Consider the following 12,473-nt stretch of genomic DNA (forward strand, 5'->3'; position numbering starts at 1 on the left):
AATATTACATTGCTTTTTGTTTCTATCATGGAGTATAATCATCTGACCTGATTACCCTTATATTACAGATTATTTTGCATAACTATTGTTTTATTGTTGGCTTTTAACTCCTTAACACTCCATACAGTAGTTCTCCTCCAGCCTCATAGATGTAGCAGTAGCTTGTCACTCAGTTGTGGTGTAATGCAAACCCTGTCAGCTTGCAAAATATAATATACAATGTTGACCCGTCTTCATTTACGCTATACATTACAAACAGTTGCCTTTTGAACATACCTTATTAGCTTTCCCAAGCATTCATAGTCACAAATCTCATTTTGTGTATTCGCCGATAGCATGAGGCTTAAACGTATATGGTCATCGTGTGCTTCATAGAGAAAGCCTCCATAATACCCCATTGTCACCATGTGCTTCATAGAGAAAGCCTCCAAAGTACCCCCATTGTCATTCCCAATATATCTTACTATTGGACGCAAATGTAAACTTATTTCAACTACATTTCAATCCACTGACATCACTCATACATTCTCTCGGCCGGGGTTATTCCATCTAATGCACTTACCCGCTACTCACGTCTGTCAAAGTAGACACCCTCGTGAAATCCCTATTGATTTTTACAGGGCCTTTCAGTTCAAGTAAATTATCTTTTATACGATGTATGTTCTGATGGATTTATAACTCTCTCTGTGCTTCGCCAAATCCTTTCAAACCTCATCCTAGACCCAAGTAACAGCTGTGCTCTTGATTCCCCTTCTGCCGACTCTTTCAAGCAAAAACCTCATTTTAAGCATACGCGTCCACCTTGCCAGTGGAATTAACTTCCTGAATCATTATCAAGTGCCACACTTAATTTCCGCAGTTTAGCCACCATCATTTGTAGTCGGTCTTTTACCCATTTGTCCTTTTTTGGAGTCTTTTTGTGTGTTTGTGTTTAAGCCGTCATTTTAATTTAGTGGTCTCTGAGCCACTATTATTTACCGTATTGTTTACTGAAGTGGTGGATAGAAACCCAATAAATCCAATGCATTCAAAATGGTGGCAACATGTCTTTTATTAAAAGTACAAAATATGCCTTTCATAAAGTAAAGTATATTTTACACGATATTTGTTTCATTGTTGGCCTTCATAAAAGGCCCTCTAACACTCCGGCCTCAAGATATAGCTTTTCTAAAATTCACCCAGCTGTTTTTGAGGCAACCACCTGCGACACCTAAAATATAAATAAAATATACAACGTTGACCCGTATCGTACATGCCATACATTACAAAGTGTTGCCCTGAATTGAACATACCTTAGTAGTTTTCCCATGTATTCATAGTCACAATCTCATTTTATGTTTGCGCCACTAGCAAGACCTGAATGTCTTGAAAACCTCTCTATTATTATTCCAAATATAATCACACTGTCAGATTCAAATTTAAAATGTTTTTCACTACGCGCTATTTCTTTATGTCTTAAGGCCCTGACAATCCAGGTTACTCTCAGTGAAGTAGCTTTTCACCCCGTTGTGGCTTGATGCAAACACCTGTGACCCTCCATATAAATATATACAATGTTTCATACATACTTTGTAATGGTATAGCAGGCGCTGAACCTGGCTACCCTGGATACATATAATGATAAAGAAATAAGATTAGAATTTCAATCTATTAACAATTTGACATATGTAAGCATATTTTTCCCACTGTAATATTAATATGTTGAGCACAGCATTTTTCCCATTTCAATTTACACTCACTCTAAAATGAGGTCAATTCTGTCAATTACGTGATGAATACATACATTACTTTATGTGATGTGTTTACTTTCAATGATGACCATAAAAATATCTTTCAGATTTTTTGTTACCTAGAAGAACATGGACATTTCAAGAATCACTAGTCATAATTGTTATTGTTTTTGTTTATTTCCCCGGTTTATAGAATGTCAATACCAAATTTAATCCGGAAAATTAACGATTTTGTGTTAAATTTCGTGTATTTGTGATGTCTTTGGAACTCGGCATCAGGAGGTAAGGGTTCAACGAGCCGCAGTGCGGAAATTAAGGCGCGTTAAGCAGGGAAAGTAGGCGAGGTCTGATATCAATAAAACAAGATGAAATAAGTTAGCAATGATATCATGGGATGAACACATGACAGGAACCAACTACGCTCCAGAGATTCGAGTATTAAAACCTTCCCGCGTAAAAGGTGTTGGATACATATTCAGAAGAGATTAATGACTCGTGCATGACAAGGTGTAGGAATAGATATGCTTGAATACAAAATTAGATCGGTTATTGTTTTTACGCGGGAAAATGTGTCGGCTGCACAACTCAAAATGGCTTGACGAGTTTGTGTGTGTCTTTTTTATTACCTTTATCGCCATTATCAGGTGATGTTAATAATATTACATTGCTTTCTATCTCTATCATGGAGTTTAATCATCTCACCTGATTAGCCTTATATTATTTCTTACCATAACCGTCAATTAAATTTGTTATTCAATTGTACATACTTTTTGAAAATCACAAAAAAAAAACATCTAGATGTATGTATTGTGTTGAATGCAATGCATTCATCATTCATGCATACTTCACCGATGTAACATGATTAATATAATTACCATAGCAATGGGTTTACACTATTTTTAATGTATTGCCCTGCACTAGTCGTTACGCCGTTCCTCTGCATTGCACATAGAATATCAAGACAAAGACTTGGATCGTAATTCTACAGAATTTTCACATCATGCTGATCACTCGTACCTGTAATATTAGTGTTTTTGAGAAGAGCGCATCGTAGTCAATCTATCATTGCAGTGTGTAATACACAGGCGATGGATCGAGTGCATCTTGCTTAGAGTGCGAGGCAATACCTTCAAAAATAGTGTGAATCCATTGCTAGGTAATTAATCCTGTTGCGTCACTACTTCTACGGTGAATGCCAATCAGGGTTAACTGCACCTCCTCTTTTGGCATCGTGGGGCGAAACTGATTCATAAGAATGAAAGAGCGTTGCGCAGTGGTTCGGGTACTCGCACCTGGGTGGGGCGAAAAGTCCTGGGTCCAATCTTCGGCGCTGCAGGAGTATTGACTTGAACAAAGTCTCTTGCTAATGCAATATTCAATACACTTAATTCAGACTTCCACTCCCCATACCGTATTTAGAATTTGTTAAATAAGCCATGGGAGTACTCTGTACTCCTATTAATGAGGGCATGTACAGGTATATCGCAGTATGTTTTGAAAAGAGTAGGGTACCAGCCCTACCCAAAAATCAATTTTTTTTGCAATCTATTCATTTTTTGGTTCATCGTATCATAATGTGATGTGCCGTGTTTGTCATCAATTGAATATAATTTATTATGAAACAGATGGCACAAAAATAACAAGAATAATCTTAGTCTGAACCTCTGTACTTCTGAATATTAATGAGTTCACTAACAGTTATTTGCTGTGTCAGAGTAATTGATTTGCCCATATTCTTCGGTAAGTAACTTGTTGTCTATTAAAAAGTAATAATGATTATCACATCATCACAACTATAACTATTCTACGGTGTCCTATTCCCTATAATCTCAGTAAAGCGTTCCACGGGAATCCAAATTAACAGAAAGCTGTAGAGACATGTCAATATAGGGCTTTTTATTTCCGACTCAGTAATCTGTAGTGATATATTGGCGCGTAAGAAAACCACACTATCTTTATCTAGCAGACGACGGACTGTATTTAACAGAGTGACTTATAAATACACATTGAAAGCTAGAAAGAGCCCTATGTGACAGATACGTGATCAGAATACGACTGCAAAGTTGGCATTTGAGTCATGTACTGTGTACCATAGAGGCTATATTGTAACCAACGTCTTACATTTCCAACCATCTGATATATTGACGCACTGGTAATGTTTTGTACCGGGTAAACGGACTGTAAAATATAATAAGAACCTGGAATTGAATAAAAATACGAGCAGACTATATCATCTGTGTCTAATAGGCCCGGCTAATAGGTGATAAACAATATCTACCACGCCCTCTGGCACATAATAGACCATTACAACACACGCAGCCTGTCATGATAGACACATGCATATCAGACAATATTTTTCTATTCCTGTCTAGCCTACGCTTTCAGACTTATTCTTTTTGACCTGTCGCCAATTCTTTACAGACTTTTCCAGGAATACTACTAGGCATAATTAATATAAATAGGCATATTTTAATCAGTTTTGTCATTTATCATTTCAATTTTCCCAGTCACACAGAATGTGAAACAGTGCCTTATAGATTATGTCCATCCCAGGAAAAATGAGCACTTCTCCTACCAAAAGTATACGTGTACTTGGTATGTATGTTGCACATGGCTCATAATTTTCCTCTTAAATCCAAGATGGCGGCCAAAATCTCACTAAAAATGGGTACCTTTTGTGTTTTCCTAGGTGAGGTCAGAAGAAAAATATTTCTAGCTTCATCTAAGCATTATCACGAATTCTAAGGTTTCGTCTTAGGGTTTAGGGCACAGTTGTTTGATGCCATGTAATACTATGTCATTTTAAGTAAAGTTGAACAATAATGGCGCTATTCATCTTAAATCTTGTTTGCATCTTTTCAACGTGTAGACACTTGTATATTGGTATTAGAATATCAAGCAAAAACTTACAAATGGCGCGGACATTTTCAAAAATCTTTTTGTGAGATGTGAGGAATAACTCATATTGTTTAACTAATTTGAATTTAAAATATATGTAAACAGCGCCCTCAATTTTCACACAAATGTACAGTTTATAAAATACAAATTACCACAAACAAGCAGAAAAAGATAAATACTTTGATATAGAAACAAAAATCTATGTTAAGAATAGCTAAAATATTATGTGTATAATAGTGTGATAGCTGTTGGTGTTGTCCAGGTCAGGAATACGCGGATTTAGGGTTTCTCTACCGGAAGTCAATTTGTGCCGAAATTCCTTCCCACAATGCAATAGGCGTATTGCATAACAAAGAATACCGAACTGTATCTATTGTTATGCAAAACGCTTATTACATTGTGGGAAGGAATTTCGGCACAAATTGACTTCCGGTAGAGAAACCCTAAATCCGCGTATTGAACATTAGCCTCTATGTTTTGTTAGAAAATCAATAATGATCACATCAAACAACCGTGAGACAGTGAGGGTGAGAGTTTATGGTTTAAATTAGGGTTAGGGTTAGGTATATAAATTCGTGATGCTTACATGAAGGTGAGACCAAAAAAATATACCGTATTCATTTGTATCAAACGCTACTCATATTTCGATCCTGTGATTTATTAATCATTCTCAGAGTCTATTGCAATCATGTTTAACTTCATAAGTTTCGAGCGAGTAGCTCAAATAGCACGCATAAAACACTTTTTATGGTGCTTTGTGGATTGATTTCAAAAATACACATATTAGCTCATAATTATTATATCGAAGTAAACAGTGGACGAGTGCGAGGTAAATGGTACCTTTATCGATCCATCGCCATCTTGTTTTACCATTCTATACAGCTATTAAAATATACTAAAACGCATGACGACGTCGTGACACAGATTTTTTGAGCTTTTGCACCATACATATTTAGAACCTTAACTCTCTTCACGCGGGTGTCGACTGCAGACGACAAGTTTCAAAAAATGTTTAAAAATTCAAAAATTTCAGAAATGTAAATTTTCATGACCATATTTGGAATCACCATGAAAAATGCATTAAAATGAGTACAAGCAAGCCTAGTATTGATTCAGTAGTTCTTAAGATAGCTCTTGATATTTTGAGAAAATATTTCAAAACTTTTTCCATTGAAGCGCATGGCTAGCACGCAGAGCATTAAGGACATAATGCCTGTGAATGTTACTGATACTTATACACATCTGACATTATGGCAAAGATAGAAAAACGAGAATTGTTCACAACCGTCTCGTGGTTGTCATGGTTACCTCGCTGGCGAGAGCTTATGTTATTCTTTAAAGTACAGAGTCGGGGAAAAAAGATAAAAAATTAGTTGGAGCTGACAAAGGAAATCCTGGAACTACTGTAGTAGTGAAGCGTATAGTGAGGGGCTCGGTAAGGTGAACACTGAACAGTATAGAATAAATCAGAATGTACATTGTGAGGTTGTTAGCATTTTGTTGAGACTTTCATGATACTCACTTTATTGTGAAGTGCACTTTCCTGTGTTTTTGTCGTAAATATGATTGTATATAAGAACCTGAAATAACTGAAATAGATTTCAACTTGATAATCTTTAATTAAAACATAATCAAACGTTTTTCAAAACTTTTACTGAATGGACTCTTGTATTATGATTATGAAAACGACAACAAAATAACATGTTGCAATATTTAAAAAAAAAACATAATTGTCGACTACACACCTTGGCAGTAAATATATTAAAGAGATATGGTAGTTTGGTAAGAGGAATAAAGGTTACACCATTTACCCTACCATTAACCATAATGTATTCAGTTACATATCGTTTTAATAAAGAATTAGTAGACGTTGGTATGAACAATGAATGATGCGTAGCAAGTTAACCTTGTCTGCTTTTTCAGCCCATTACTATACACAAATTACGGTTGAAACGGAATTCATATCTCAGTCAATTCCCAGCCCCCTATTTCTCTCCATGTGGACCAGCGGAGATATTCTGCAGACCTATAAAATTGCTTTCCTCACAGCTCCACGAATTTATCAATGCGCATAAATAGGTCAATTGCCGTACTCGCTCGCAGTTACTTGTCTAGATTGATACATCAAGTTCTTTGACAGAACTTTGGTGGAAACTTAATTGTCAAGTCTCTTTTAGCTCCACAAGCCACATATATTGCTTGCACGATTATCATCCCAGACAAAGTGGTGACAAAAAACAACACTATGTAGAAACATTTGGATGTGCTTAACTGAAGCTGTTAAGCACAGAACAATAAATTCATACTTTGATAGGATGATAAAAATATTTCATGTCTATTTTTTTAATCATTGACGTTGCCTATATATAAAACAAACTCGAAAATGAAGACGTTGCATTACCTTGGATAAAAATTTTCGCAAATGAAGAGGTTGCCTTGGATACATTGCTTTCTTGTCCTGTATGGCAATTACATATGGGTCCTCCATTAGTAAAGAACTCAACTATGGGAGTCACCGGCCTCAGCCATGCCGGGGCTGCGCCCTTGATGTTGTTTGTTGATTGGGCGAACAAATTCCCAAATTATCCCTTTAAAACTGCATCTCATTAATGCACAAAGTCCCTTAATGTACAAAAGAAGCTCGACTTATTTCTCTTAATTGGAAGATTCTTCAAAACATCTATCCCACAAAAAAGTTGTAAATGATGGGCACAGAATATTATAATGTGTATAAAACCTGAAAAGTTATTGATCCCATTGATAATGTCTTTTACTTCTGTAAAAATAATCAATACCGTTTGGGATGGAGTCAAGACAGTGACATCTTTGAATATCCAGCAAATTATTTTATCAATGTCATGAATGTCATGTTTGGTAAACACCGTTCGCACGACAAAGGTATCTATATTTATTTGTGCTAATTTGTTTTTCTAACTTTTTTTTTCTTCCACAGTTTTGATTCAAGATCGATGCGAAGCTGAACCAGACTGTAAGGTATTAAAGCGTCCAGAGGGAGAAATCGAGTTAAAATTTGACAACTACCCTCATTTCTATCATTGTGCAATCATCTTTGTTGTTCAGCCACGTTCTCATAAAGTCTTCCTTCATATACTCTCCGAGCCTAATGACTGTTTTGGCTACAGGATACGTCTATATAATGACTATGTTCTGGTCCCGTCCAATGAACTAACTCCACAAACAAGGAATTATTGTCTTCAAACTGACACAAATCGGACGAAATCGTTGCTCCAGCATTACCCCAAATCGTTTATTACGACGACGAGTTATTTTACAATTCAAGTGGAGTATAAATGTAGAGAGGCGCGTTTTAGACCTTTGGATTTTATTCTTTACTACCAGCATTTTACTAAAGAAGAACAACTTTACCAAGGTAAGGTCATCTTTCATTTGTTCTGTTTTCGTTTAGGCGTTTAGACGACGAAAAAAAACTGTTTTACGGGCGGACGGACTTGCCATTTCTTAAACATTTCTAAATTTTGTGCAAATATAATTTGAATTTTTGATTTTTTTTTTTCAAAACAATTCAGTCAAAATAAATCCACTTCGGGCCAAGAAAGCAGCTAAAAAATCCCCAAAACACAAAATCTGAGTCGGTCGGGCACGTAAAACAGGAATTTTGTTCGTCGTCTTTAGCAATAAACGTTTGCATTTCGACTGTTCAGTGCCAGAAGTGGGTAAGTACAATAGCTGCCATGTGTAGCTGCCATGAGTAGATGAGTACAATATAGAGTATGTAAATTGCCAAATGTTCATAGGGCCGCTATTGCACTTATCCACTTCTGGCACTGAGCAGTCGATTTATGAGTAATACTTATTGGGGCTAATATAGCTGGTGCGGAGGTGGCACCGGTGCAATATTTGCAAATCATGCATAAACCATGTTGGTAGTATACATGTGTGAAAGTTTAAAACAAGTCTTCAACACTCACTTTTTTGATCCGTTTATTTCGGTGAAACCCTTCTCCGTCATCAGGATCATGGCTCCGCTATGGGACTTCCGATTAGCCCTATTGTTACAAACCTTTATATGGAGTGGTTTGAACAAAAGGCGCTAAAAACAGCTGACCACCAGTATTTGGCTTCGATACGTAGACGACACTTTTGTTGTTATTGAAGCGAATAAGCACAGCAGTTTACAGATCATATCAATAACCAGAACGTGCATATTAAGTTTACCAATGATCCAGAAAAAGATGAAAAATTGCCATTCCTGGACACATTGGTAAAGCGGCAAACAGATGGGAATGTTAAGGTCAGTTTGTATAGGAAACCAACACATACCCCCCCCCCCCTTCCAACAGCGAGTAACACATCAGCTATTGCAGAACACAACAGATATACAGGACACAGTCCTGACCTTGGAGGTGTCACTGTTATCTGTAGGGAAGACAAGTTTGTTCAGCGCAAAGTGAGGGAGGCTATTTGCATAAAGAAGGAGACCAATCCCAAACAGAGACGGGAACCGTGTACTCTTAAAACTTTATGATTCTCTATTGGAAATACCTAGGCCACCACCAACGTCCAGATTGGATAGAGGATCAACTAGTCAACATTCATCTACCACCCGCTGATGACGGAGAAGGGTTTCTCCGAAATATACGGATCAAAAAAGTGATTGTTGAAGACTAGTTTTAAACTTTTACACAAGTCTATTTCAGCCAATTTGTTCTCTTCTCTAATTTGAGTGTAACTTTTACACAAGTCTTTTTCGGCCAATTTGTTCTCTTCTCTAATTTGAATTTTTTCAAATTGTAGATCCACCCCTGTATAATTTTATTTGTTATGTCAACTCGTCACTTTGTTTTGCTTCTTGTTATAATTATACGCATATTATTTTTAATATGAGCTTGTGAAATCAATTGGATTTGAAAAAAAAATGATTAAAAACATGTTTCTTTCCAAATAAATAGACCCTACCTAAATATGACTTACATCCACAATAATCAAATCAAATGCAACCATCATGTATAAACTAAGCAACTAAAACGTATTCTCCGAATGATAGACAACTCATATATATTCTATGGCGTCGTGTACCCTCTGGAGGGTGACACTCAACATTTAATTTGTTATTCTTAAACCTATGTTGAATTTCCACATCGAGCTATTTACTACATTTTATCTGTATCTGTAGGGCTTAAAGAGTTTTCCTCCACACGATAATTTTTGGTTATATCTCCTTTTTAGTTATTAATTAATTTGATATGTGCTTCTGTAAAGATTGTAACTATGAGTAGGAGGCATAAAAGGGTTGAACAAGACTTGTCTTACGTACGCTGATGCAAATTTGGGTTATTCCATTTAAAATCCACGCTACCACTGTGGAAGATTTTGGAAATGTCTTCCACAGTGGGAGTATGAATTTCAAATAGAATGAACACATTAGCAGCTCCATTTGAATTTCATACACCCTCTGAGAAAGATTCAACCTAAATCTTCCACTGAGGGAGTGTGTGTTTCAAATAAAGCTTCTAATGTGTTCATTCCATTTGAAATTCATACTCCCCCCCCCCTGGAAGATATTTCCAAAATCTACCACAGGGGTAGTGTGGATTTTAAATGGAATAGCCCAATGCACATTTAAAGGAGTATTTCATGATCCTAGCATTCTCTTTTTATGACATTTTTCAGTAGATACCCACGAAAAAGCTTATTTCCAAAATTTCAGTTGATTCCGATTTTGCGTTTGCGAGTTATGCATGATTATGTGTATTACACTGCTCCATAGACAATGTGTTGTAATTTCGTTCTGGTGCACCAGAACGAAATTCAAATTTGGCGATATTTTTGCTAAACGAATTAATCTGCAAGAAATATTTGGTACATAAACATTATGTAGCCAGAGGTATCCAGTGGTGTAAAAATCTCAACTTTTTTTTGGAAAGGTGGGGGATGAGGCTGTGGATCACGAAATGCCCCTTTAATGGAATTATAAATTGCACAAAAAATGTAAACAAAAACATAATCAAATACTTGACTCACACTACTATTTCTACAATATCCTACGGATGATCTTGATTATGTTGATTTTGAAAACTCAACATTGAGTAAATCCAAACAGAGCTCATGTTGGACGACGCAACTAAGTATGGTGGTTTTTAAAGCACATCAATCAAACGTCATATACCACATGTAGCATTTCCCACTCTTATCACTATGTCTGCCTTCAGCATTAACAAATTAAGGGAGAGACTGGTATAATAGTCGCTGATATATACATGGATATATACATGTACATGTATCCGCGACTGGTTTTTCTTGGTAAGAATCATGTATTCACAAATCAGAAGGCTACCCTTAGAGGCAATAATTTATGAGCACTTTTCAGAAAAAGACATCTGCAGGTCAATTTGTAATTAGATAGCAGTCTCACTTCGACTACCTCTTGCACAATCTTAAAAGACCGCTAGCCATGTAACGTTGCAGTAAACTGAGTGATAAGTGTCGTAATATAAAATCCAAACATCATACGTGTAATGCAATTGAATATATGAATACAAAAGCCATCCAAGTACATACTTTGGCCAAATTGAGTTAAGCATGGGAAAGTGTTGCTATACATAGGCCTGTCATATGTTTGAAAGAACAACTCAAATTCATCATCTGTGTCTATTGAGCATGTGAAAAATAGCATGTATGAAAGAATCAACCCAAGTCCATGATTTGAGTCTTGTAACACATTGATTGAAATCCAGTATGTATAAAAGTCCACTTGTAACATCTTCATTGCTGGAGAGTGACTTTTAATCAAGGAAAGTGTGTGGTTTATATTACATGGCAGAATGCTTATCAACATTATACATAACTGTGTGCTTTATTTTGTATTATCTTACTAGTGGTAATATCATTCCAACATTATTGTCTTTGTATATGATTCAAAAAACCACCCAAGTCCAGAATTTAAAATGAACCCCACGAAGTCCCTGAAATGCTAATCGTCATACCTAACCTACAGTTTAACCCACCCATTTGCACGTACAACTTACCATATTGACCAGGTAAATCTAACTGAATGAATTAAAATGATACACATGTTTTTTCTCAAAATCACTTCCCTGGACTAGGGTGGGTTTTGGATTCATGTATTCAATTTGACGTTAATTTTCATAATTATACAAGCTTTGTTCTTCTTATTACTGTTCTTCTTATACTTGTACTTGTACTTGTTCTTGTTTTCATCTTGATCATTTTTTCGATCATATTCTTGTTCTTGTTCCATTTCTTCTTGTTCTTTGTAGTTTTGGCATTGTTCTTCTTCTTCTTCGTCTTCTTGTTCTTATTGTTCTTCGTCTTTTTGTTCTTGAACTTCTTGTTCTTGCTCTTGTTCTTCGTCGTTTTGTTTTTGTTCTTATTCTTGTTCTTCTTTTCCTTGTTCTTCTTCTAGTTCTTCTTCTTCCTCTTCTTATTGTTCTTCGTATTGGTGTTGTTGTTTTTCTTCTTTATTCTTGCTGTTCTTCTTGTTCTTGTCCTTGTTCTTCTTGTTATTGTTGTTGTTCTTTTTGTTGTTCATCGTTTTGTTCTTGTTCTTGTTCTTGTTCTTGTTCTTCCTGTTTTTGTTCTTGTTTTCATTGTTCTACATCTTTTTGTTCTTGTTCTTTGTCGTCTTGTTCATGCTTGTCTTTTCCTTGTTCTTGTTCTTCTTACTCTTGGGCAACAACGCAATTTATATAAGCAAAACGCGATCTACTTTCATACAACTTAGTATAAGTAATGTTCTGTTTTGGCACAATTTAAAAGTAGAACAAGCATGACAAGATGTGTACATCATATCTCATGGTACACGAAAAGCAATATTTGAAATTTTGCGTTCCTGGGCTCTAAATA

General features: G+C 36.0%; 1 protein-coding gene across 1 annotated transcript in view; it reads left to right on the top strand.

Annotated features, from left to right (window-relative positions):
• LOC140135745 (uncharacterized) overlaps positions 1-12,473 on the top strand; it is a 178,854-nt gene that overhangs the window by 106,294 nt on the left and 60,087 nt on the right. Inside the window, exon 2 of the mRNA XM_072157348.1 lies at positions 7,582-8,019. Coding sequence (XP_072013449.1) covers positions 7,582-8,019 — 438 coding nt within the window. The remainder of the gene's footprint in view (positions 1-7,581; positions 8,020-12,473) is intronic.

Source organism: Amphiura filiformis, chromosome 16, assembly GCF_039555335.1.
Source record: "Amphiura filiformis chromosome 16, Afil_fr2py, whole genome shotgun sequence".
In the NCBI taxonomy this organism is placed as follows: Eukaryota; Metazoa; Echinodermata; class Ophiuroidea; order Amphilepidida; family Amphiuridae; genus Amphiura; species Amphiura filiformis.